We start from the raw sequence: 27,657 nt of genomic DNA, 5'->3' as shown, positions 1-27,657 counted from the left end.
GTTGCAAAGTTCAAACAGGGCAACAGAAGGGCTAACAAAATTAGTCATAATTATAATACGAGAATTCTATTACAAGAGTTGTAGTTAACACACCTTTTAAGAAGCAGACTAGCACTTTTATTTGTGATATTACATAAAGGAAACATGTTATAACATGTTCAACTGCTATATCAGTTCCAGCTCCTTTATTCTGCAAATCCTTACACGCTTCAGGCAGCAACTACACAAACATGATATGACATGTTCAACTGCTATATCAATTCCGGCTGCTTTATTCTGCAAGTCCTTACACGCTTCAGGCAGCAACTACACATGGGAGATGCTGTGTTCCTGCAATTGGATCAATTTTCTGTCAAAAAATGGTGAGGATATACTCTAGGAATGAATGATAAACAGACATCTTTCAGCACAAAATACAGAAATAGTACTAGCTGCCAATGAAGAATAAGAAGTACAATAAACTAAGGAACATAGGGATTTGACGACAACTGTTTGTCAGATTTCATATGGCAGCACACAAAATTGACTACAAGGATGTTTATGAGTAGTGACCAATACTAGTGATCAATCAAGAAATGTACATCTAAGGAGGAAAAAGAAAAACAAACATCTACGGCCTGTGTGATTTAACCAAAGAACAGGCAAGATACTTTGCTGCATGAAATAGATGAAATTTGTTTGATTGCTACCATGTAAAACTGCATAAATCTACCTTAGGCGCTAGCACCGTCTTCAGCAGGCTTGAAGTCCTGCAACTCCTTAAAGTCCATCCATGGCTTCTCCCAGACCTTAGCTTCATAGAGCTTCGTGACTTCCCCATCCTTTGCTTCAATTGTGAAATAGTACATCGTGCCAGCAACCACTTGCTGCTTCACCTTTACAAGCTTCTCAAAATCCAGCAGAGCATTCTGCAAAGGGCAACGCTAAGGTTACTAATCCAATCCAAAACCTCATCTGTCATGGAAGAAAACATTAGCACATTCTTCTTTTTGGCAAGGGCACATCTGACTACTAGTGGATGATAAACAGCAGTGACTGGCTAGCAAGCCTATCTGATACTCTCGTTAGAGATCATACTACCATCAAACAATTAAAACCTGGAAAATTTAATATTTGCTTTTATACTATATATCCGAAACAAAATATGAAAGACCCGGCAAATTGCTGGAACTATATTTCCAAATGAAATGACAATAATGCTGATTCAATGTTATGATGACATGACATTTTGGTTGGTATAGGAAATCACTCATAAATCCAAGTTGTAAAATCAAGTTTATTGAACGGCGGAATTCTTCCCACTTAACTGATTCTTGGTCTAAAATTTCTTTCCGTGATCGACAGAACCTCTGGAAAAAAAATCTTGGCACAAACAGTAACCCATGACGTCCAGGAAGGAAGCTCCAAGCCTCCAATTGGACCTATACCGCAATACCTCGACCTCATGCCTCCCCAAAATTGTGCAGATGTAATGATTTAGGGAATCAAACCAACTTTCAGCGAAAAACCACTGCAATCAAGTCCGCTATTATATAGTATCTAAGGATTTGTGATCAAAGCTGTGACCACAGCACAATCAGGCCGTAGAACTCAGATTCAGATGTATCCTACAAAGACGGAGAGGAACAAAGGGGACAGGGGGCTTACGGCCTTCTTGTTGTGCTCGGAGACGGCGAAGCGGGCGAGATCGAGGACGTGGAGGTCATTCTCGCGCCCCTCCGGCGCGTCGTGGACGCCGCCCACCACTGGCCCGCCGTCCGCCATGGTAGCCTCCTCTTCTGCGCTCCGGGCTGACGACACGGCGAGGGCAAGCAGCACGAGCAGGGGTGCCACTAATCCGATGACTCGATATCTCCGCATCTCGATCGGGTGGATTGGGGTCGGGATTTATAGCGGGAGGAGACGAGGAGATATTGGGGCAAGGTAAGATCCCTCAACGATACTATTGTGTGCGAGGTATATATCAGTGGAGAATTTCTCGGCTCTTTAGCGGCAATTGTCACATTACCATTAGTGAATTTACACTTCGTTAAAATACTACCAGTTGTGTTAAGGGTAAATTTCTTCTGTGCTATTATAAATTAGCTCATTTAGAAATGTGCCATAATAATATTGCACTGGTTTGAAACATGTCGTTTTATACTCTCCAAAGCCTTTGGACCCACTTGCAAGCTATAGTATTTCCGTATAGACCGAAATACCCTTCTCGGTACTCTAACCTCTCTATGTGCCCTCCGAGCATCACGGATGTCGATGCGCCGCCACCCTCCCCCACCACCGCCGGCATGGATGCCAAGCCCTGGAGTGATGAGGAGACATCCACGCTAATTGACACCTAGGTCCATGCCACCTCCACGCTTTTCGGCGGACACCTCAAACTCAACGTCGGTGCGGGCATAGGCCATGCACCCATAGCAGAGACCTCAAATTAAACATCGGCACGACCAGAGGTCATGCAGCCACGATGGAGACATAACACAGATTGAGGGTGTCATTGGCCAAACATAGGCGCGCACATCTCAATGACAACATGGCTAAACAAAAACACGAGCACGATGCACGAAGGACGGGCTCAAACTCAGAGCGGTCGGCCGGTGACATACCTCATCTAGCACGACGGAATGGTGGCTCACCGGCGCGAGCTTCAATGGCCACGACACAACAAGCATAAAGACAGCAAGTGAAGCCTCGCTCAGCAGCATCAATGGAGGTGGCAGTGAGAGCTCCGTAGCTCTCCTCTCCTTTGCACCTATCAGGCAGCAGCGCACGTAGAAGCAGGTAGCAGCAAGGGTGCCGCCGCTCTGGCCAAATCCGCAGCAGTAGGGGCACCACCGTCATCGCGACCGTGGTCTTCTTGGGGGGAGATGAGGATGGCAGCACAAGAGCACCAATCGATGGGGCGGAGGGCGCCGTTGTTAGCGTGGAGGTGGCACGGGCCCGGCGTCCAGCTCCCGCTCCAAGCTTCGGCGCAAGGAAGCTATTGCCGGAGACGACGCACTAGCCAAATCGATCTACATCACCACCGATTTGAAGCCCTTCGACATAAGATGAGCACGACGAGCCTGCAAGTGGGCCCAAAGACAATTAGGTTCTTACTAAAATATAGTGGCATGTCAGTGAGCCCAAAAGCGTCGTGGGCATACAAATGGCTTGTTTTGAAGTTGGGCAAAATTATAGCGGTACCAGTTACATATAGAATTATATAGTGTATTTTTTAAAATAGGTAATTTCATAATGGCACGAAACAAATTAACCCTTGTGTTACTAACATTGAATCATATCCCAGTTATTATTGATATAGCTCAATAATCTTTTAGCAAACTAGGATTTAGTTAGTGATATTTTGGTAATTTGCCCCTCTTTATAAAAGGAGATGAGAGACGCACCATGCTTTTTTTTTTCGAACGGTACCGAACAATACCTGTTTTTATTGATAAAGAAAAAAAATATAAAAGTATAACCACGAGAGGTTATAAATAGGAACAGAGAAAACAACAAATACAATAACAAAAAATAACTGTAGCAACTATTTACTCAATCGGTTGGATAAAGAACCACAACATATTTAGACAACTAAACACCCGAACATCACCCACTACATCGCCAAAAGCACAGCTACCCTTCGCCGTACCGACAACTGCTATAAGGACCAGCCGCTATCGAGCCATCGCGCACCATGCATGTTACCATTGGTATTATTTTATATAACCTTGGCTGGAAACGCAAGGTGTGTACCACCGAAAGGCATGTCTCGCGCACACGGTTTGGAGACTAGAAGAGGAAGAAACGAAGTTTCAAATTCATTCCTTCCGGTAGTAGTGTTGTACGATATTTTGTTGTGTCTAATTTTGTTCCAATTAAGGTTAGGCAAAATGTGTGTGTTATAAAAAGTGAGATGTGATAAAGAAAATGGTCACCCTATGTGATAAAGTTTAGCATGAAATTAAGTTTATGATATATGAAGAAAGATAATAAAAAAGTTTAGAAAGACATAATTATAACATTTAACTAAATACATGATTAAAGATGTGTAACGCGCCTAAAGTGGGGCGTAGCAAGTTGTGGCAAGCAAAAACACGGCCGGAGCGTTTTCCCGGCCACAGCCTCGCCTAAATTATCCACAGCTAGCTAGCCGCAGGGCATCCACACCGACAACGATAAAACAATGTGTTCCAAATCCATTGCATCGTAGATATATCAAGCAGTCCGTCAATCATTTTGACTTGTCTACCTCCTGGAACACGGTGGACGGCCACGACACCATTGCTCCTAGCTTCTTCTTCCGAGGCGAATGATGGTACGATTTTTAGTGTTGTTGACTTGTTGCTTTGTTAGAGTTGCATCGGCAGCGTGCACATGCCGTGGCTGGCGCGAAGGGTGGTCCGGAAATCTCGTTCCATAACAAACTGCTGCTGAAGCGCGCAGGCACGGCAAGATTCAGTATCTGTGCCGATGTTCGTCGTTGCGTGTAACGTCCGAGGATGAATCGTAGCTTAATCATCTTAAGCTTTCGTCATGTTCCGGATAATTCGGCTAAACGATGCGCTCATCTCGACTCTGGAGACCTCACCCTTACAGTCGAGTTGCAGTCTCCACACACGTCCATCGGTATCAATTTGGTATAGTATGTCTCTCTGTAAAAATAAACTTCGTCTCACTTCACAATTTTTAAGCTAACAATTGAGATAAATGATGAATTGTATAGGATTATTAGTAACTCAAGCGAACGAGCCTGATCACTGTGCGTAAGGTGCATGTCGCGTACGTCCACAACATGCCGTGAAAACTTGGCTGGTGTGTACGTCACCTGGACCCGCCTCTAACGCACGAACCACGATAGTCCTCCGCGTATGCCTCCTCCGAGTGTGGAGGCTCCTTGTCCACAACGTGCTCGACAGCTGCATCCCATTCTTCAACTCATCTCTGCACACGCGATGCAAACGCGCTAGTGGAATGAGCTCCCTCCGCGTCAACCTGCAGAAACATAAGTCCGTGAATACAAGGTGCACACGTGGTTTGTATGAAAATGTAATTAAAATGTTACGCACATGTGAATGTTGATAGGCACTAACCTAGTCAATGGTAGCGGCCACGGCTGGAACTTTCTAAACTGCCGCATCACGTGATGCGGTGAGTATTTCTTGACGTATGTCGAAGACGAGGGCACAAGTCGTGAGCCAGTACTCCATATCACGTAGGTAGAGCACCGAAAGTCTAAACGGAGCGCGTCGAAGTACCTCGGCCTACATGTACGGTCACCAGCGTACACAGTCCACCGTCAGCTCATCGAACTAGCAAACGAAGTCCGGGTACATGCGGTGTGTCTGCAGGATGGACCAACTCGGCTATGCAACCTAACTAAATTAGACAGTACAATAAAGCAATCAACATAAACATACACAAATAGCATTACATTTACCCTATGTCTGCACCACAAGGACTCCATGGTCGGGCCGTCGACGTCGTCCGCACCAAACTGGTACGTGCTAAGGTCCATAACGGGCCTGCCGATGGTGATGTGCTCGTACAACATTAATCAATCTCAATGAGCCGACGAAGCCGATGATCGACAGGTCCCATCTCCAGCAAACCCAGACAGACCTACTTCCGCGGGGTTCACATTTGGGACAACAATGATACATTTCTTGTAAGTGTGTCCTGTTCTGTTACACTTGCTGCACCATTTCACGCAACATCCAGTTTCTGCTTCATCCATGTCATTATGGAGCCTCGTAGTCCTGCACCGCCCCTTCTTATGCTTCATCTTCCCAGAGCGGGAATACCTCTCAGTACACACATTCTCTATAACGGTTGTCGACAATGCTAATGATCATCTCTTAAAATTTGGGGTCTATTTTGAAACCCCATATCAACCAGACATACAAGTTTTCGACAATTTTTTGCATTGGTCTAGATATATCCTTGTCTATTGACTTAAATACGAACAATACTACCCATTTCGGACCATATAAGATTTCACGGTCTCCGTAAAAAATCCTAAACTACCACATATCCGTCATACCTAGCAACCATCGACAAAAACTATAAAATTATTGCGACATAACAGAAAGAATCATGTTAAACTACATCTACAATGCAAAATTCATTACAAGCATAGCCCAACATGTAATCTACACTGCAACAATATATTCTAATTTGCTACATCAAACACATCTAAATCCTACATCTATCATATCAATTATGACTACACTATATCTAAATCCTACATCTATCATATCAATTATGACTACACTATATCTAAATCCTACATCTAATACTAAAATATATCTAAATACTACTTCTAATTACTAAAAATATACGTATAAATATGATCTAATTGCCAAACTATATCTAACCCTAATTTTAAAGCTAGATCTATATTTTATCCTACTTTTACTGGCTATACTACCAGGTATGTAAAACAAAACCTAAATATAACATCTAACCTATATCAAAATTTAGTACTAGTTGCTATCCTACTGGGTTTGTAAAAAAATAGGGAAAAATTTATCTCTTTTTTCGGTAGAACTTTACCGCACAAATCTTCTTCCCCTCCCCTCCCCTCCCATCTCCTCTCCTCTCTCGGCAGAATGAGTGTCAAATGAAGTACTGATGTTAGCAGGGCATGCCTAAATACTCAAAATGTCTCGAGCGAGACCTTTTGGGTGGGCTCGCGCAGCGTCACAGTCACAAAGGTCTCACCCGCTATGTTCTCACCCACTGAACGGACGATACCTTCCTCTTCCCGATTATTAAATACATTGCTAGCTGGAGCCCACAATGTATCACCCGTTCAACGGGCGAGATCAACAAGCCCGTTGAACGGGCGACGATATGATAGAGTTCATTATTTTCGAGACGAACATATAATCTTAAAAATTTAGAAAATATATATATATAAAAATTCCACAACCCAGCTTCGGCTACCAACTGCACCTGCCCCCATGCTAGCCGAGTCCGCCCATTCAACGCCACAATCAGACCACCACCCCAAATCAGAAGCTATCGCTTAGTGCTGGCCAACTGGGTTATGTTAGGCATGATCTGAAGGCTGGATGGATCAAACTAGCACGGCACGACTCGTGAGACTGTGCTTAGGTTGAGACCGGGTACGCTGTGCTAGCATAGCCTAGCCTAGCTAAGCACCGCCCCAACCTCGAGTGACCGGCGTCGCCTCACCCTGCCTTCCCGCCACGCCGCCGCCCCAGCCGCCCTGCTGCTGCGCCCCACACCACCCGGCCGCTGCCGCATCCAGCCGTCCAACACGGCAGGACCTAGTTAGTTAGCTGTGTCTAGTCTGCTATCACCTAAGGGCATGTACAACCCACAGATAGGGGGTCGTCTCTAAGAGACTAGAATCTGACATACAGACGATTAAAAAGACAGGTCGTACAACCCATAGACGGGGGGTCGTCTGCAAGCAGTTTAATGCATTGCATGAAGCCAAGATCAATCATGAATATCAATTTGTATACCATTGTGTTGCCGTTTGATGGAAGACGGTTCAAGCATAAATAAGACGAACATACTTACAATATTTTTAAAACCATCATAATAATAATTATTATATTATATATAATTGCAACATATTGTCTAATCTTCTTTGTTTCCATAGCGATGCTATATGTGCTCGATTAGATCCTTCTTGAGTTTCCTGTGTGTTGGCCGAGCTTTGATAGCGGAATTCCTGCGAAGCACCTCTGCGAAGCATGGATTAGGGTTGTCGCTTGTACGCACTTCAAGTGGGAGCACTATCGTCGCACTCGGATTCTCATTCAAATCCAAAGCAACTCTAACTGATTCCTTCTCATCTTCCACTATCATATTGTGAAGGATAACACAAGCCTGCATTATGTTGATAACGTCCGCCTGCTTCCATAATTTTGCAGGTCGTCGAACAATATCAAATCGTGACTGCAATACGCCAAATGCGCACTCGACATCTTTCCTTGCCCCCTCTTGCATCAATGCAAATAATTTGTCTTCAGCCGACTGAGGGGCCGTTACTGTCTTCACGAATACCGCCCATTTGGGATATATTTTATCAGCAAGATAGTAACCCATATCATATTGTGTTCCGTTTACAATATATTGTACCGTAGGAGCTTCCCCCTTTATAGCTTGAATGAACAGTGGAGACTTGTTTAGGACGTTAATATCATTTTGAGACCCGGCAGTACCAAAGAAAGCATGCCATATACGAAGATTATGGGATGCCACTGCTTCAAGGATCATAGTAGGAACGCCTTTGTCACCACGAGTGAACATGCCTGCCCAACCTTTCGGGCAATTCTTCTATGCCCAATGCATACAATCGATGCTACCCAACATTCTAGGGAAATCACGAGCCTCGTTTTCTTGTAAGATTTTCTCCATTTCATCACTTGTTGGAGGACGTAGATATTCTTCACCAAAACATTCAATCACTCCTTCAGCAAATTTTCCCAAAATCTCCAAACAAGTGCTTGCGGCAATTTTCAATACTTCATCAAGTTGATCAGCCGAGGAGCCATAAGCTAGCATCCTGATAGCCGCGGTACACTTTTGAAGGGGTGAAAGAGAATCCCTACCGGTTGCATCGACTCTTTGGGTAAAATAAGGAGACCACTCCCTAAGATTGTCCACGATGCGTAGGAACAACGGCCTAGTCATCCTAAATCTTCTACGGAACATCTCATCGGTGTAGATAGGATTTGCGGAAAAATAATTAGCAACAAGATCATCATGACCTTTTTCTCGATTTCTTGGTATGTACCTCCTTGGTCCAATCTGTCGGCGACGACGGTGAGGTACAGTTGATGATCGTCTGTCGATGTCGGCCTTCATTTCATCTCCAAGCTCCCTGATAAATTCTTCTATGATTTCATCCTCGGCTAGAAAATCTTCTACGACACCGCCGCCGCCGCTGCCACCGACGACGCAGCAGCCGGGGCGCCCTTGCTCTTCTTGTTTGCAGCAGCTAGCTTGCTCTTCCTAGCCGAGGCGCTCAACATCGCGGCTGCCAAAGTTTGGGGTGCCCGACGAGGAAGAAGAATGGAGTTGTGTCGCCTTCACCGGTGATATAGGGAGACGAAATTGGCGGGATTGCTCCCTCCCGCGCGCGCCCAAACATCAACCACGCGCGCGAGCGCCCGGGATCCGCGCACCGTCGAGACGAGGAGACGGCCCATACAGCGCTGCTCGAGTTGTCTCCTCTGCATCGGAGCACGGGATGAAGCCGTCGCCTCGCGAGACGACGGAAGAGGCGTCTTCAGGCTGAGATAGGGTTTTTTTTTGAAAAAATGGCTATGAAGGGACGGGGTCAAAAGATCCGTTGTACTTGCCCTAAGCCCAATCCAAAAACTCCAACCGAAGAACCAACGCACGCCCCGGCGCCGAGCACTCGCGGTTTGCGCCGGGCGGACGGCGTTTCCGCGGAGACGCACCCGCGGCCCAGGCGGCAACGCTGACTCCCTGTCGGCCTCGGCAAGTGGGCCGCTCGCGAGGTGTTTGGTCGATTTATCTCATCCACAGGTTTATTTTCCAGACTTGTAGCCTGTGCCTGTGATAGGGTGACGGACAGGATGTTGTGCGGCTTAGCTCGGTCGCTCCCCAACGATATGCCATGCTGCTACAGCCTACAAGCATGGCCTCCAGAACATGCTGCAAAGGCCCATATCCGGTGTGTCAATAGATTTTTCATCGGCCCTTCTCCCTCTGATGTTACGTGATCATTTGTTTGCCGCAGGCTACAAGAAACGATCAGTGTGTCAATAGAGTTTTCAGAAAAGATGCAAGAGATAGAATCGATCATTTTCGTCACCGTTCCGATGTCTCTTTCGATTCTGTGGACTCAAAGTCAAGCTTGGGACAAATTCGTCTGCTCATGCTTTAAAAGATATTGTACCTGTCCTGAGGTGGCGTCTTACTGAGAAAGAATGCAGTGTATGGAAGAAAATTCTATAGAATCTGGTCTCGTAGAAAAACTCTCTCTTATGTATATCACGTGTTTCCCTTCATACTCTCAGTTGCATGTGTCAGTCGTTGAACCAGGGAATGATGTCATAGATCAAGGTATCGTAGAGATCTTTCGGTGAAGAGTCTTATAGAATTTACTTACAAAGCATATATACTCCCAATATGGACGTGCAAACTAATAATATTACTACTCCCTCGGCTTAATACATGTCATTTTAGAAGAGATTCGGTTCGCGACGGTCAAGGCGTAGGAGCGTCACAATCATGACCCATGTTCTATCCTCGGCGTGAGTAAGAGACTTTATCCTTCTTCAATTGAAAGATTTGATCAAACTTTTAAAATTTGACTAACGATATTTTGAAAAAAAAATTAGTTTAGAAATCTTAAAATCGTATGTGTATATTTGTATTAAAAAATACTTTTATAAATATATTTTAATAAAAAATATTGATCAAAAGTATGTATTGAATACTATCAAAATAAGATATGTATTTATGACCGGAGAGAATGCAAATGAAAGGATATCTTCTACTCAAGTGATCATGTCGTAGCTACCGATCATCGCCATGCAGCCCATTGCTATGTGTAGTAACATACAGCACCAACATGGCAACAGAAATAACAGAGTACAATGATGAGAACTGTTGAAGGAAATTTGAGTGAAAGCTTGAGTGTTGCACTGCATCAGCAGCAGCAGCAGCAGATTCTGGGTAGCCTGTCCTCATCAAGAGAAAAGAGCTCAACTGCCCAGGTCTCCTGGCTCAACAATAACAAAAGCACCATCTTGGTAACCAGCTTATCATTTTTTCCTCCTGCGCACGTTACATGCCATCTCTTATCAAAGACAACAGCCCCGCAAAAAAAGACATTGACAGTCTGCCATACACAACCACAATGTTGCAACATACACATCACAATGAAATTGCTGAATCATTCAGATCATCCATAGACCATCAATTTGGATACCGAGCCATGAAGATAAAACAAAAGCACGCTGTTTGTTGCGGCGCTGAAACTTCTGAATTCTGATGGACGGAACGCCAACGTACACGTGCAGCCTTTCCAAAGACCAAAGCCCGCCACCTGAGCTCATTTCTATGTCCAAAGAAAAGGCCACTTCGTAAAGGTTTTTAATTACCTTCAATCATATTATCTTCATTTTGTTTTCTTTCTGATTCACTTCATCGGTCTTATTTTTTTTTATTTTCTCTCATCTTCAACAGCTTCACTTCAAGTGAAATTATAAAAGTAAAAAAAAAAATCTCATCTTAAAAAGAATAATTTTGAAAATCCCTTCCTATCAGAAATCGTGAAGAAAAACTGTAAAACGTTGAAAAGAACGAAAATCTTATTGTGAAAAGATTTTAACTCTGAAGAAAAATCGTTAGCGTTAGAGATGGTCTAACAATAACCATCTATCGCGAGTGGTTGCGGAAATGCGAATATGCCTGAGGAAGAGCAAGCCAAGATGCCCTGAATCAGACAGGCCTCGTCTCGTCGCCCGCGGAGGTCGACCACACACACCTCACTCGCCGACCTCACCGAACCTTGCGTCCCTCCAATTCAATTCTATCATTTTCCAGCGTCGAGCTGCGCTGCACTGCACTGCAGAGCACTCCAATGCCAGCTTGACTCCGCCAGGGTCGCCGAACAGCACCAAACTGGCCTCTTTTTTCCCACGCGGGCTCGGCGCCTCTCTACCAGACAACCAGTCCACCACTCACCACTGTGTTACTCTTTCTTCCTACCTTAATGGTCCACTTCCTTGCGTTCGGCACGGTGGGAGACGGAGAGAGATCGTTCCATTGGATTGGATTGGCGAGGCTGAGGCGCACGCGTTGGATGGAAGAAGGGTTCCTGTCTGAATTAGGTGCGCAGCACATTCTCAGATCCCGGAAGCCTGTCAGATAGGAGAGGGGTTGCATTGCAACTGCCACTCCAACATCTGGCGTGCGTCGCTCGGTGTTCATCCAGTTTGAACGCGGCTTTCTTCCTCGTTTTCTCGCCGGAAGTTCATCACTGTTTTGGCGTCAGCGCAGACCAGGTCATCACCATTTGGATTAGTTCCGATTAGATAGATTAGATTATGCTCAAGGGATCAGATGGCTCTTGGGTTTGATAGCGTCGGTCCTAGAGCGGTGGACCTTTTCCGGGCCAAGCGACTCGATGACGACGCACGGTTCCGGAGGCAGGCGGCTCGAGTCCCTTTGGTGGTGCTGCCGTGCTGGTCGCAATGCAAGGAAGCAACGGAGCACTGTAGTTGAGCCACACCTCATATGCAGCATTGCAGCTACCCTTGATCGAAGCAAAACAAGGATGGGCATCTCTTTCTTTCTCTTTTTTTTTAAATTTTAAAAACGAACCACAGTGTCTGTTTTCTGGCAATGGTACTGTAGTAATTTCTTGGAAACGTGTTCCTTTTCTTGGTTCGATTTTCTATCATGGTTTACTCTGTGGGGGTGCCTACGCTTTACTAGTCTCCAAGCATGTGTCATGCCACTGACAAAGCGAATCTCTTAAACTGAGAGCTTTCCCTGGAGATCAACCTTTTACTCCGTAATTAGGAATGGGAAAATTCCGAAGAAATCAACTTTTCCTTGTGTCTAACTGTCAGTAACTATCGGAAGCTCCATGTCACGGTCCCGTTGGCATCATGCCATGTAGTGCCACATCGGCACTGCAGAAGATAAGTACTACTATTGTAAAAGCATCCTCTCTTCATAAGCTATACTGATCTCTATCACTGTGCCATCTCCAACTCCAGCCGGATCGGCTGCCGATCTCTATCACTGTGCCATATTTTTACCGATCCCGCCGGATAGAGAATGACTAAAAGTAAAAAAAAAAAGAGAATAATAGAATATAAAAAATATAGTAGTTATCGAAAATAATAAAATAAAAAGTACTATAATAATATTAGATAATATTATAATAATGTACTACAGGGATTATTGCAACGAAATAAACTAGAAGAAATCCACCGACAGATCGATTTGTCATTCCATTTGCCTAAGAAACTATATTTATAAAATATAGAGCCCTGAGGAAATATCAAATGCCAGGTACTCGTGACGGTGACACGGGGAGAAAACAGTGACTTGTGATTGCATTTCTGGTTGCATATAATTTTGATCCCAATTCTCCGTTTTTCACTTAATAATCTCTTTTATGATCAGGACATGATATGCATGCATAGTGTATGGCAATCACTTTGTACTGCTTACCCTATTTTGTTTGATACATATCCATGCAATAATGCAATGGCATCCACAAATTATGAGCTCCCTAATACTCTCAAAGCATGAAGATTGCATCAAGCTCAGCACGTTACACAGGGGCAATCGTCCTTTTGCCACCTTATTGGATGGCGACCGCCAAAACATCACCTTACCAAATGTTCTCACCCAAATGCTACTCGAGCACTGTTCAACTCATATTTCTCGTTACGTACAGTAAGTTTTTCGTTGTTAACAGTAATCATGAGCTAAAAAAGATGTAAAAAATGTGTCGATTTTTTTACATGCTTTATAATTTATAAATAACTTATTTTACCTGAATTCATTAAAAATCTTATGTACAACTCAAACAAAAATTCTTCAAAATATGCTACTTTTGCAACTTCTAGTAATTTTTAAGTTATCACAAAATTCAAAAAAAATGTACTAATAAATAGGTATTACAAAGTAACTCACTTTTCACCTTATAACTTAGGGTAGAAAATAATTTTATAAATTATTAAATCACATTAGAGGAATATTAGTGTATTTTTTCAGATTTATTGGAATTTTTGTGATGATTAGAAGTTGCAAAAGTAGTATCTTTTGAATAATTTTAGTTTGAATTGTACATAAGTTTTTTAATGAATACAGTTAAAATGAGTTGCTTATGAATTATAGAGAAGGTAAAAAAATCGATACATTTTACGTTTTTTAGCTCATAATTACTGTTTGCAACGAAAATTACTGTTCATAGCGGGAAATATGGGTTGAACAGTGCTCATGTGGCATTTAGGCGAGAACATTCGGTAGGAAGGTGTTTTGGCTATCACCATCTGGTGGAGTGGTAAAAAAACGATTGCCCCCGTTACACAAGAACAGGGCGACCGTTCCGTTCAGCTGGCACGCCACAGACCACGATTCAGAAGGCTCCGAGCCCGAGAGGGGCCATACATATATGGCGTGTTTGGTTACCAGATCAGGTTGTGCAGACATGTATAGTATAAACAGCCTGAGCCGAAATAAGCATATATATATATAGTCATATTAATTAAAAAAGTATATATTTAGTTGTATATGTTTAAATAGATTGAGTTAAATTTTTATTTAGTTGACTGAATCTAAGCTTATATAAATAGATATAAAAAGTTAAAGATTATAATTGTTTACTCACATAAAGATCATTTTACAACACTAGTGAATAGCCAATCTTTATAAATAGATGTAGAACATATATCTATCAAATCAAAATAAGATTATATATTTGTATACTGCAACAGTAAATACATTAAACTAAATAAATTTATTTTTAGGATTCTATGCATCCGCTCCAGAGGACGACGGAGATACAGGCAAAGCAGCAGCTCCAATTAATTGTCCGCGTGCTTTCGCCCCCTCTCCTCCCCAGGCTGCAAGAACCCCGGCTCCTAATCACACCATCACCTACCTCTCCCTCCCAGATCCTGAGATCCTCCTCCACAGATATCCAACACCAAAGCGCCCGTCCAGATCCGCAGCCTCCGCACAACCTAACCGGAGGAAGCGGCGGCGGCGGTGGCCATGGCGAAGGAGTCGGCCGGCGGCGGGGAGGGCGGAATGTCGGAGTCGGTGATCCGCAAGGTGCTGGTCTCTTACATGTACGTGGCGGTGTGGATCTTCCTCTCCTTCGCCGTCATCGTCTACAACAAGTACATCCTCGACCCCAAGATGTACAACTGGCCCTTCCCCATCTCCCTCACCATGGTGCACATGGCCTTCTGCTCCTCCCTCGCCGTCGCGCTCGTCCGCGTCCTCCGCGTCGTCGACCTCCCGTCCTCGCCCGCCATGACGCCGCAGCTCTACGTCGCCTCCGTCCTTCCCATCGGCGCGCTCTACTCGCTCTCCCTCTGGTTCTCCAACTCCGCCTACATCTACCTCTCCGTCTCCTTCATCCAGATGCTCAAGGCGCTCATGCCCGTCGCCGTCTACTCCATCGGGGTGCTCTTCAATAAGGAGACCTTCAAGTCCTCCTCCATGCTCAACATGCTCTCCATCTCCTTCGGCGTCGCCATCGCCGCCTACGGGGAGGCCCGCTTCGATGTCCGCGGCGTCGCGCTCCAGCTCGCCGCCGTCGCCTTCGAGGCCACGCGCCTCGTCCTCATCCAGATCCTCCTCACCTCCAAGGGCATCTCTCTCAACCCAATCACCTCGCTCTACTACGTCGCACCGTGCTGCCTCTGCTTCCTCGTCGTGCCCTGGGTCTTCGTCGAGCTGCCCAGGCTGCGCGAAGTCGGAACGTTCCAGCCGGACATCTTCGTCTTCGGCACCAACTCGCTCTGCGCCTTCGCGCTCAATCTCGCCGTCTTCCTGCTGGTCGGCAAGACGTCCGCGCTCACCATGAATGTCGCCGGCGTCGTCAAGGACTGGCTGCTCATCGCCTTCTCCTGGTCCGTCATCCGCGATACGGTCACCCCCATCAACCTCTTCGGCTACGGGATCGCCTTCCTCGGTGTGGGCTACTACAACCACGTCAAGCTGCAGGCGCTCAAGGCCAAGGAGGCCCAGAAGAAGGCAGCGCAGGCCGACGAGGAGGCCGGATCGCTGCTGCAGGAGCGCGACTCGCACGGCGACCGCACGAGTGATAACCAGTCCTAGAGTGGTGGATCTGATCCAACTGCCCGCGCAAATTGGTCTGTTCTGAATCCAGCCTAGTAGTGTATTCCTAATGTGTGATCTTTACAAGTTTGATGCAAAATTTGTTCATTTCTTGTCTTGATTTGGAGGTAGCAAGGCAAATAAACACGGGAAAGATGCAAGCTTTGTGTTGAACATGTGGAAAAAAAAGAGCTATCTTTTTTCTTTTATGTCCAGTTGTAGTTTTTACTTCTTTGACAGTACCCAAAATCATTTACACTGCCTATGTAGCTATGGATGATCAGTTTTGGTGTCACTGATATATCAAACAGTGAATCAATTGCTGGAATGGTTCTAACATCATCTCTAACAGTTTTTCTTTAGAGTCCAGAATTCCTTCATATCGAGATTTTTTTTTCTCTTCAGCGTTTCAACGGTTTTCTTTATGGTTCCGTATAAACCGGAAAAAGAACGAAATAAAGGAAATATAGTTGGAGATGATCTAATTATGTTGAGATATTAGACAGGAGATCTGGTGCGAACAGTGTGATTATGTTGGTAGCTTGATACATGGTTGCTTTACCTGGAGCTGAACCCCGAGCTGGTGCTTCCACGCCTTGTTCCCATTGGTTGGATCCAATGGAGAGTCTGAAGAAATTGATTGTTTCGGGAGCATCAGCACCTAAATCTACCTGCAGGACTAGAACAAACTTTGATCTTACACTGTTGCAGTGTCACTATTGCTTTGTTATTTTTTTTAGTTTGATCCTGGCTATTGCTGTCTGAAGCTACATGCCAAATAGTATCTTCCATATATAGTGATCTTAGTTTACTGAAAATTGCAGTTGAGTCTGTTCCTTCTGCACTTAATGTACTGTGATGCTTCCCGAATGAGTTAACCACTCTAAATTTAGTGTGTTGCAGTGTTGGATGTGACTTGTGATGCCAGTGAACTCACGTTACTAGTACCACTACTAGCAGACGGTGGGAAATGGATCCAGCTTGTCACGGTGGAACATGTGTCGAACAGTATCCATCAACAGTGCCTTGCGAGAAAAGGAACAGTATCACGATCGAACATGTGTCGAACAGTATCTGCAAACAGTACCGTGCGAGAAAAGGAACAGTAATATACAGTACAACAGTGTAGCACGAATAGCTGTTCAGATGCTCTGTTTCCCAGGCGGTGGCTCACTTACGGTACGTGTCCGGCTGTCGAGTTCTGTTGCGTTGCGTTCAACGCAGGACGCGCCCTCCATCAGAACCGTAACTTTAGCAAAGACTGATTTTTTTTAAGAAATTGCATACATATATACGTTAATTTAGGAGTGACATCCGCGTACGTCAAAATTCGTGCTAGGCGGATGGGGCCTTGCCATTCACACCCCACCACGGCCTCGAACTCTGGACTTCACCGGTGACGCTCGGAAGCCTAACCAGGGTTAAAAAACCGTCGGTAACCGCTCAAAAATCGCGGTTACCGACCTTCCCGGTCCGGTCCGATTTCAAAAACCGCTCGGTAACCGAAATTTGAATTCAAAAAATTCGAAAAAATAAAAAAAATTTAAAAAAATTCAAAAAAAAATCTTAAAAAAAACTAGACACAATTCTAAGAACTTCTGTGAATTTTTTTTTCAAAAATAATGTCGTTTGCATCATATTCTATAGGGAGAAAGTTTGAAAAAAATGAAAAAAATTGAAACGTGCGGCTCAATTATTAACTCACGTTAAGGAAAAGTGTAACATGTAAACACATATTTTTCTTGTATAAAACGTATTTTAAGAGAACCTTTAAAATTGATTTTACTTTATTTAGAGTTTTATTAATTTCTCTATGATTTTTACAAAGTTCACAAGCATAAAGTGAATATGTTAAGAAAAATCACTGTAATTAATTTTTTCATGTCTACTATTATTTTTTCTACGTAAATCATAATATAAATAAGCTAATGAAAGTGGTTTCACTAATTTTTAAGGTGTGATGGGTCAGTTATGAATTAATCTAGTCGCAACACATTTACACAATCATGCATGTTACAATAACTAATTCATGAGTTCATATATTTTTAAAAGATATAGGATCATGTAAGAAGACTAACAAAATTAGTTTCATGATTTTTGGATTAGCAAAGAGTAAACTATGCATTTACCTTGGTTTAACAAATAAAATTTCTCACAGAAAATTTTGAACTTTTTTATGAGTATAAATACTTTTATCATGTAGATCATGTTACAAGGAATCCAACAAAATTTGTTTCACTTGATTTGAAGCTCGGATGAATTAGTTATTGATTTTACAAGATTGAACCCTTTTTTAGATTTTTTGTTGAACTGCGCTGAAATTCGATAAAACCGCTCGATAAATCGAGAAAACCGAGCGGTTACCGAGCCAAACCGCTCGGTAACCGACCGAATCGAAAATGCGAGAAAATCGCTCGGTAACCGACCCAAACCGCTCGGTAACCGACCCAAACCGCTCGGTTACCGAGAGGACAAAAACATGATTTTTTCGCAAAAATTTAAAATTTGCCGAATGAATTTTCTCCGAATTTTTTTGAATTTTTGACCGGTAATCGCGGTTATCGCGGTTTTTCGGTTACCGCCGGAGGTCGGTAACCGACCTCCGGTCGGTAACGCGAACCTTGAGCCTAACCCATCCGGACTGAGAACCGTCCGCTAACATAGACATGAATTACATGCATGTCTAGGGAGTGATTCAGGTTGGAACCCAGATCCGTGTGCCTTTCTGTTTACCAAGCTAATTTGAAGGGGAAAATGCAAAAACCTCCTCAATTCTAAGACAATTCTAAAAACTTCTGTGTTTTTTTCAAAAATAATATACTTTACATCATATTTCATGAAGAAGTTTGAAAAAAAAGTGTAGCTCATTTATTAATTCGAGTTAAATGCATAGTTAATTATTTACTAATCCAAAAATTATGAAACCATTTTTTTTAGTTTTCTTACATGATCCTCTATCTTCTAAAAATACGTGAAATCTTGAAATAGTTATTGTAACGTACATGATTAAGTAAATGTGTTGCAGATATATTAATTCATAACTAATCCATAACACCCTAAAATTAGTGAAACCATTTTTATTAGTTTACTTAAACAATGATTTGTGTAGAAAAAATAATGGTAGATATGATAAAGTTAAAATAACATGAGTTAATAAATAAGTTGCACGTTTTTCTTTTTTTAAGACTTCATCTCTATAAAATATGATGCAAAAGATATATATTTTTTTTTAAAAAATCACAGAAGATCTTAGAATTGTCTCTAATGTTTTTAGAATTTTTTTGTTTTATTTTTATTTTTTTTCAATTTTTGGGGGATTTTTTAACAAACCCAAACTTTTGAGTTTTTTTTTTCAACAAACAACTTCTGTGAGAAGTCAAAATTCAAGTGACTTTTGGGGTTTGTATTTTTCCCAATATGAAGTGATGAATAGTGTCCGTGTAGTGCTTTGAACATCTTTCGACTGCCGGCTTGAAAACTGGAATGCTGTAATTTCGCGGGAATTTCAGATGACTCGGTTTAGCCCATGCAGGAATCGGGAAATTTTTCAACTGTTCACAACAGGGCCAACCGTCTCAGTAACTTGAGGTTTCCGGATATTTCCTGATAGTGAACAGCGAACACATGCACCCTTGACAACAACTCTCACCGGTAAGGTAAAAGCTTTGCCCTTCTATCGATGCTCTTACCAGCGTTCATAAATTCGTTTGACAAGCAAAAGTCGGAGGTCCGCGAATTACTGGTTTTCGTGAATTTTGGAAAATGTGGTTAAATTTTGGCAAGAATTCGATCAAATTCAACCGATCAAACTGGTTTGATTGAGACAAAATCCAGATGAATTGACCATTTGGTAACCAGTCGAATTCAACAGAAAATCGATCGAATTCTATCAAAAACCAACCGCATTTCATTTGTACTAAAAAACCGTTCAAATTCCATCAAAAAACAGTTTGGTTTTATCGAATTTCAGTAAAGTTTTAGAAAAACCAAAAAATAGCTCAAAATTATAAAATTGATAACTAATTTATTTGAGCCTCAAATCAAGTGAAACAAAAATTTTTGTTTCCTTGTAACGTGATATACATGATAAAAGTATTTATACTCATGAAAAACTTGTATATTTTTTGTGAGAAAAAATATTTGCTAAACATAGTTAAATATTTGCTAATCCAAAAATCACGAAACTATATTTTTAGTCTTCTAAAAATACATGAAGTCATTCAATAGTTATTATAACATGCATGATTTAGTAGATGTTTTGCAAATATATTAATTCATAAGTAATCCATCACACTCCCAAAATTAGTGAAATCATTTTTATTAGTTTACTTAAACAATTTTTTGTGTAGGGAAAAAATTGTAGACATGAAAAAGTTAATTATAGTGTTTTTTCTTAACGTGTTCACTTTATGCTTGTGAACTTTGTAAAAATTATGGAGAAATTAATAAAACTCTAAATGAAGTGAAACTAATTTTATAATCCTCTTAAGGTACACTCTACACATAAAAAATATGTATTTACATGTTACTATTTTCCTTAACATGAATCTTACTAAATGAGCTGCACTCTTTTTAAAGCATGGTTTTTTTTTCTTTTTCCAAATTTCCTCTTTATGAAATATGATGCAAACGATTTTTATTTTAAATTTTTGCACATAAGGTCTTAGAATTGTCTTAAGTATTTTTAGATTTTTTAATTTTTAATTTTTTTAATTCAAATTCGAAACCAGTTGAATTTAGAATTCGCCTGGATCTTACGTTTAATTCATGCAGCTACACAGACGCACAGTGCAGGACCATGCACGGCTAGGATCAGCATTGCTTTCCTTCCACTTGCACGTTCCGCCCAAAATGTGGATTGCCTGCTGGGAATGGGAAGGTGTTTGCAAATCGCTGCACGGATCCGCGGATCACATGATCTGTGTCGTACCTCGTTGCGTTCGGACAGCAATAACCGAACGCCACTGCCAGCGTCCCAGACGGTTGTACTGTGCACCGTATCAACAGTTCAATGCCGTTGCGAGAATCTTCGCATGTCCTTTAGGGAATGGGTCTTCCTTTTCTTCCTGGCAGTATTACATGAGTAGGAATGATAATTTTTCACGTGGATGTGGGGAGGGATCTGTCCCGAACAGGATAGAGGCGGGGACAAATCCCCCCTCTCCCCGTAGGGCTCATGGGGCAGGGCGAGGCTCCACGGGACCTAAAGTCATGAATATAGCTTGCGGCTCATCTACGTATGTGCAGCCCAATAGCCTAGTTTCTAAGCATAGTTGCAGCACCTTCATAGAACGCTAAGTTTCAAATGCCTCCAGCCCTCCACCTAGTCGGCCAGCCAGTAATCCTCTCATTCTCTGTCCTCCTCAGTTGCAGACTTGTAGGGGCAAGGCACCAGCACCTCAGGCTCCAGCGGTTCAGCCCTCCATAGCCGCTCACGGGCTCGCAGGGCACCAACCAAGTAGCCGAACAACACCTCAATGACCGCTCACCTGCTTGGGGGACTCGTAGCCACAGGGCACAGGACCTCCACGCCCGCTCAAGGACTCACAGCGACGCAACCGCATGGCACCAGCACCACCACGCCTCCATCTAGTTCATTGATCCATCCCCATGCCCTCCCTACTGTTGCTCCGATCAAACCGTCACAAGACCTGACAGAATTTAGGGATCGAACAGAATTAGAGATGGAGCCAATTTTTACCCCAATCTATGTTTCGAGGTCGGGGCAAAGACATGGGCACCCCGGTCCCGTCTCTGCCCGTTGCCATCCCTGAACAGGAGCGAGGGAGTACCGGAGTACGGAATCGCGGCGAGCCCGTTCTGATTTCTGAGGAGCTTTCAGGAGATTAGGTGGGCCGTACGAAAGGACTGAGGTTGCACGATGGCCTGCGCTAGGCCTGGCATTCATAAAGTAAGCCCAAAAGGCTTTCATGGCCCCAATTTGCTGCCGCCTACTGCTGCTGTTTGAGAGCTTCGAGACAGGGATCTAGTACACATCTCGAAGCAGGCCCATTCAATAAAGTGTAATCGAAGTCCAATAACCGTGCGTGTGTGAGAGAGAGGACCTAAGGATCCAACGTGATTTGGTTCTAGATCTTTTACCTAAAAAAGTAGTTCCAAATCTAGGTTCAACATGGCTGCCAATTCTATGTCAAGTACGAATCCATGAACGCCACGAAAGACTGCAAGACTCGGTTCAATTTCAAGATGGATGCGCTGACTGGACCAGAAAAAAAAACTCCTTAAACAGTATAACTTCAACATTTTGTACAAGCATTTTTTTTAACAAAAAATGCACACCTTAATAAAGCGCGCTATTCAATAACTATAAATTCCTACCTGGCTTTTTTTTCTCATCTGGACAGTACACTCTCCACCACGAACTTCCTCCACATGTTTTTAAAAGTAACAATGCGTTTACCAGCTGTTTGTTTATTGTAGACCGGTTGGAAAGCACGGTATTTATTTTAGTTTTCACATAAAGTACGAGTGTCCCTTCCATGGTATCTCGGATCTTTTTTTTTTGAGAGGATCTCAGAGATTTCGTAGTATATGCGACATGACTAACGGGCTCGGCCTCTTTACCGCAAAGTATGTCGGTGCGAAGTGCGAACAAAGAACTGAAGAAGGAGCCGATGAAAAAGTTTGTTAATCTCATGTTGTTTGGGACCAAAAATCGCGAAATCAAAAAAAGAAAAGGTTGAAAAACACGGAAGCGAACTGTGCCAACTTGGACTGCCTTTTATTTCCTCATAGGAGGCTTTTGCCCCTGCTATTTGGTTATCTCAAAGTGGGCTTCAGAAAGTCCAAAGCGGCAGATCCGGCCGTAATAGGTGTCACGCTCGTGGTCATTTCTCGGCATCTGGAGGCTGGTTTCCGACGACTGACTCCATGGACGCGTCGACTCTGGCGAGCCGTGCATAGTGCCCAAGTGGATGTGGCTGACCTCCTTTTCCACGGGGGCAACGGCCAACGGCCGGCGCGCGCGCGGCTGCATGCTGCTACCTCGCCGTGCGAAACAATTCGCGAAAAAGGACAAGGACCGGCCAGACACTTGATTACGTTGGAAACGCGTCGGCTCCCACATCTGATCCTCCAGCACTTTTAACTTTTAAGAGCTACTGGCAGTCTGGTACTATCAGCAGCAACGGTTCGTGGATGAAGAATGCAGGAGCAGTAAATGGAAGTGCATGAATCTATGCTCTTGAGAGCGGAGAAGTCTACTCCGTTTCGTAATATTTATTCACGCCCACTATTACGTATAAATCAAGAAATATTGAAATCGAGTGAAAAAATACAGCGAGATAACCATGCTACCTCTACTAGTACAATGATAAGAGTAAGTAACTCATCAGCGTTGAAGTAAATACATCCATACACACAAGGGTATAACAGTAAAATGAATCATAAAACGTCCTTGGTTACCGCAATGGACAAACAATTTGAGACAGATACTCCCGAGGCTATGGACAAATATTGCGAAACGGAGGGAGTAACAACTTCATAGGGACCGGAGCGTTAGGCCGACGCACAAACATAGTGACAATTGAGGAATCTGAAAGTCGTCGTGGTTTAGCATTCCACAGCAACCTTTTCGATCGAGTTCGAGCATGCATCGGTACGGTACTTGCAACTGAAAGTCGAGTGGTAGTTCGATTGGTACCACTCCCGTGAGGAATGAGGAGTCGATCCATCTGGGCTCAAATCTGGATGTACGCATGCTGGGGTGTTGCCCCTTCGCGACGCGTCCAAGCCTTATGTGATCTCGCTAAGCTGAAAAAAAAAGAAAAAAACGATGCTTGCAGCTGTATATTGGAGACTCTCGTTCTCCAGAAGTACCACTGCGCGGTGCAAACTTGACCGGCCGACGCGTCCCGATCGTCCTGCAAAACAAATAGTTGGACACACCTGGCTACAGGATGGTAATCGACAATACCGTTAGCGGGGTTCGCTTGTTTTTGCGATTCCCGTTCCTGTGCACATGATTCAACACACAGCGTGCGTGTGCATGTGCCCGGATCGATCGGTCAGACCTGCATGCCGTCGAGAGCGGGCGGGGAAGCTCATAGAATGGAGAATAAAAACGATCGGATCGAATTTACATACATGTACAAAACGATCGGATCGAATTTACATGCATGTACAAAACTCAAACATAAAAGGACGGCTTCTCAGTGCCGTCTGACTTTTCACGTACTGATAACGTGCCAGGCAAAATGCAGTGTATCGATCATCGTACTCCGTACGCAAGCACAGAACCCAGTTAGAAATCTTTCTCGATAACTGAATCACCTGGGTGCTGAACGAGGAGCACACAGGTATGAGTCGTGTACTGCTCGTGAGTACGGTTCTGTTCCCATCACACGGCAGCACGAGAAAAATTGTACCCACTTTTGTTGCGATCTTATTAGTGGCGTCGACACCCAGTTGATTTTCCACTATCAAATCCCACTGCGCATGCAGTGCGTGCGTGCGTAGCTAGCCGGTCGGCTTTCCGGTTTTCACCCGTCCTTTCCATGATCCAAAACCACCGGCCCGCGGAACCTAGTACGAACGTGACACCACCATGCACCACCGATTCCAATCCGCGTCAACTCGATCCCGGCGAGGCACACCGCCCTGTGTCTCGCACTATATATACACGTCCAAGACAAAGCTAAGCCCCCGCACTACAACACTTGCACTTGCATCCTATCGCTCACAAAGAGCTAGAGATACCAGCAGGCAGCAGTAAAGATCATATATATATATATCCAAGTACATACCGGCCAGATCGATCGATATCTCACCGTGAATTGGTAGAGATCTCGCCAGCAGTAAAGATCAGTTGATATATATTACTAGTTGTTTACAGGTGGTTGCTAGCGCGCTAGGGCACCATGATTCCGGGCTCGGCCGTGTACCACGTCGTGGAGGCGATGGCGCCGCTGTACACAGCGGCGGTGCTGGGCTACGCATCCGTGCGGTGGCTCAAGGCATTCTCCGACGAGCAGTGCGCGGGCATCAACCACTTCGTCGCGCTCTACGCCGTGCCCGTCCTCATCTTCCACATGGTCTCCACCAACAACCCCTACCACATGAACGAGCGCCTCATCGCCGCCGACACGTTGCAGAAGGTGGTCATCCTGCTCGTACTCATGGCGTGGGGGCTCTGGAACCACTTCCGCAGCCGACGCAGCGGAGGCGACGGGAAGGCGGCGGCGCGGGCGTCGCCGCTCAAGTGGGTGGTGACCACCTTCTCAATGGCGACGCTGCCCAACACCATCATCATGGGTGTGCCGCTCCTCGACGGCATGTACGGGGATGTCTCCGGTGGACTCATGAAGCAGATCGTAGTCTTGCAGTTCTGCATCTGGTACAACGTCGTAATCTTCCTCTACGAGTTCATGGCGGCGCGGGATGGCAGCGCCAAGATCAGCCCCGAATCGCCTTTGGCGACGGAGGCAACGGTGTCCGAGAACTGCGCGAGTCATCATGAGGTGGCCGTTAACATTGAGATCACTGAGGTGGCGGCGGCTGCATCGTCCACGCCACGAGATCGTAGCGTCGCCGACGGGACGATGTCAGTCGCGAAGGAGCTGAGTGGAAGTGTTACGACGGAGGAGGTGATGGATGCCCCCCTGCCAACGACGGCTCAGCAGGTGCCGTCGGTGATGCACGTCGTATGGATGGCGGGGAAGAAGCTTCTCAAGATTCCGAATACCTATGCGAGCTTCCTTGGACTCATCTGGTCTCTCGTGGCATTCAAGTGCGTCCCTTTCATTCTACCAATTTTATACTAGTATGCGTATCTCTTTTACCCTTTCTAAATTGGGACTATTTTAATGACTGTGCCATATTTGTTTAATTTTCTGCAGGGCTGGAATCAAGATGCCAAAAATTGTCGACGATTCTCTGTTCACCATATACACAACAGCAGTTGGGCTAAGCATGTTCGCTTCAGGTCTTATTCTGACTCTGAATTTGGGAATGATTTAATTTGCACTTAGTATCTTACACGTGATTTTGTACTTATTCCCTTCCATTATTTGCTAATGCAAATCCATCCAATCATTTACAGGTACGTTCATAGCGCGGCAGTCACGGTTCGTGCCATGCGGGTACACGATCGCGTCGCTCTCCATGGTGGTCAAGTTCCTGATAGGCCCGGTGATCATGCTGCTCGCCTCGCTCACCATCGGACTGCACGGCACGCTTTTGCGCATTGCAGTTGTACAAGTAAGAACAGACACGTACATGCAAAACTTTTCTTTTTATCCTTTTCCAAAAAAAACTTAAAACAGAGCCTAAAAAAAAGAATCAAAGGCACACAACTACAAAAGATCTTTCAGTGTAAAATACGATTTTTTTAGATAATGAAAGTACGACTCCTGCCCTCTTCCTTGAGAGATTTGTCCAGCCGCCATTTTCAGTTTCATAACGGAGTTCCTTAAATAAAACATTTCTAAGAAAACTATACACAAATTAAAGGATGGCATGCTTGTAAATCGATTGTTGTTAAGTAGAGCTGTCCTGTCAGTATGGACTAATCACCATGCGAGAAGGAAACTGAGCCATCAGACAAGCAAAGTCAGCTCCAATTAGCTAGTATCACGCCCTAGTACAACAACGCATCCTCATCTGATGTTGTGAATATAAGGTTCGACCTGGAACCCATTTTGTCAACTTATTTTGGTTGGACGTACGTGGGCCGCGGATGCCAACGAATTAGTAATAATAGGATAATGAAATCTGAAAACAGAGAGCAAAACAAGATTAACACCAGTTTCAGGATAACAACAAAAGCCATACACGCTGAAGTTATTTAATTCATGTTTGTTTATGGATTAAGATACTAGTAGTCTATCTAAACTCACAATTTGCACATGCAGGCGGCTCTCCCCCTGGCCGTAACTTCCTTTGTGTACGCTGAAGAGTACAAGGTCCACGCCGACATCATGAGCACTGGGTCTGTTCCTTTACCACATACTGTTAACTTGTAGAGTATATTATATATATATTTCACTGGTTTTTGTGAAAGCCGTCTGACTGAATCTGGTTCGTTTTGTCTTGCAGGGTGATTCTTGGGATATTTATATCGCTGCCTGTCACAATTGTTTACTATATTTTGATGGGGCTGTGATGGTGGTTCTACTAGATTAAGCAAAAGGCTTCAATTGCATGTGCAAAAATAGCTGTTAGTAGAAGATAGCAAGCACTCAGTAATTGAAGATGACAACTGAACAGCTCGATCAGAAAAAAGATGCGCAACCGCGCAAGAAAAATGTGACCCATGCTGTCAAATAATAATAATAATAATCACTACTACATGTACGTAGATGATAGATTACGTATATACTGTATTTGTCAAAACTTTTGAATGTACATCAATCAGAAGGGCTAACAGTTTGCTACCCTTGTTTATGAACTTTCGATGTCATGAACAATAAAGAATTAATGGATCCCTGTTCAATTATACTGTATTCGTCAAAACTTTTGAACTGTGTGAACATGTAAACGAGTCAGTATGCGATGTTTGCAAGTAGTATTGTATCCCTGTGCTCTCTGTTCAATTCTACACACCTGTTCTGAAGGTAATTTTTTTTTTGGCTTGACCATTCAAAAACTGCTGCCCAGCTTCCCTGGTATCACTGATAAGGCTATCTCCAGCAAATATTTTAAAAATTTATCTCCTATAATATTATTACAGTATCCTCTAATACTATTACAACATTATCTATTTTTACATCTCTAGCAGCTACCCGATTTCTACCTTATATTACTTTTCATCTCTCTTCAAGCCCACGATCATCCACCGTCATTCTGCCGCACAGTAATGCGGTCTCCTCCCGCTGGCCGCAAATTTTCCCA

The 27,657-nt window shown here is 43.8% G+C and overlaps 3 protein-coding genes and 1 pseudogene across 4 annotated transcripts; 2 read left to right on the top strand and 2 right to left on the bottom strand.

Annotated features, from left to right (window-relative positions):
• Positions 1–32: 32 nt before the first annotated feature.
• LOC133922645 (cysteine proteinase inhibitor 1-like) lies at positions 33–1,946 on the bottom strand. Of its 2 annotated transcripts, none has more exons than XM_062368065.1 (3): positions 1,648–1,946; positions 713–908; positions 33–349 (listed from the first exon to the last, which is right to left on the bottom strand). In XM_062368065.1, exons 1-2 carry the CDS (start codon positions 1,858–1,860, stop codon positions 714–716), a joined length of 408 nt encoding a protein of 135 aa, XP_062224049.1. In that variant the 5' UTR covers positions 1,861–1,946; the 3' UTR covers positions 33–349; position 713. The 2 variants fall into 2 exon arrangements, with proteins under 2 accessions (XP_062224049.1, XP_062224042.1); XM_062368058.1 differs by having other exon boundaries at positions 33–330; positions 1,648–1,944.
• A 5,505-nt stretch (positions 1,947–7,451) lies between these two features.
• Positions 7,452–8,867, bottom strand: LOC133890104 (uncharacterized; annotated as a pseudogene).
• A 5,632-nt stretch (positions 8,868–14,499) lies between these two features.
• On the top strand, positions 14,500–16,144 carry LOC133922636 (probable sugar phosphate/phosphate translocator At2g25520). Its single transcript, XM_062368047.1, has one exon. It carries the CDS (start codon positions 14,734–14,736, stop codon positions 15,805–15,807), a length of 1,074 nt encoding a protein of 357 aa, XP_062224031.1. The 5' UTR covers positions 14,500–14,733; the 3' UTR covers positions 15,808–16,144.
• An 8,332-nt stretch (positions 16,145–24,476) lies between these two features.
• On the top strand, positions 24,477–27,219 carry LOC133890095 (probable auxin efflux carrier component 9). Its single transcript, XM_062330546.1, has 5 exons — positions 24,477–25,555; positions 25,665–25,750; positions 25,868–26,025; positions 26,679–26,755; positions 26,863–27,219. The coding sequence occupies exons 1-5, from the start codon at positions 24,687–24,689 to the stop codon at positions 26,927–26,929; spliced, it is 1,257 nt and encodes a 418-aa protein (XP_062186530.1). The 5' UTR covers positions 24,477–24,686; the 3' UTR covers positions 26,930–27,219.
• The last annotated feature ends 438 nt before the right edge of the window (positions 27,220–27,657 follow it).

This window comes from Phragmites australis, chromosome 1, assembly GCF_958298935.1.
Source record: "Phragmites australis chromosome 1, lpPhrAust1.1, whole genome shotgun sequence".
In the NCBI taxonomy this organism is placed as follows: Eukaryota; Viridiplantae; Streptophyta; class Magnoliopsida; order Poales; family Poaceae; genus Phragmites; species Phragmites australis.
Note: the sequence above shows the minus strand (reverse complement) of the source record. Positions and strands in the feature narration are given on the sequence as shown.

What these genes read in the sequence shown, in the direction of transcription:
- LOC133922645 (XM_062368065.1), bottom strand. Translation starts at nt 1,860, where the DNA reads ATGCGGAGATATCGAGTCATCGGATTAGTGGCACCCCTGCTCGTGCTG. An exon ending in CCGAGCACAACAAGAAGGCC is followed by an intron (nt 909 to 1,647) that starts GTAAGCCCCCTG and finishes TGCCCTTTGCAG; the next exon opens with AATGCTCTGCTGGATTTTGA.
- LOC133922636 (XM_062368047.1), top strand. Translation starts at nt 14,734, where the DNA reads ATGGCGAAGGAGTCGGCCGGCGGCGGGGAGGGCGGAATGTCGGAGTCG.
- LOC133890095 (XM_062330546.1), top strand. Translation starts at nt 24,687, where the DNA reads ATGATTCCGGGCTCGGCCGTGTACCACGTCGTGGAGGCGATGGCGCCG. An exon ending in TGGTCTCTCGTGGCATTCAA is followed by an intron (nt 25,556 to 25,664) that starts GTGCGTCCCTTT and finishes AATTTTCTGCAG; the next exon opens with GGCTGGAATCAAGATGCCAA. An exon ending in GCTAAGCATGTTCGCTTCAG is followed by an intron (nt 25,751 to 25,867) that starts GTCTTATTCTGA and finishes AATCATTTACAG; the next exon opens with GTACGTTCATAGCGCGGCAG.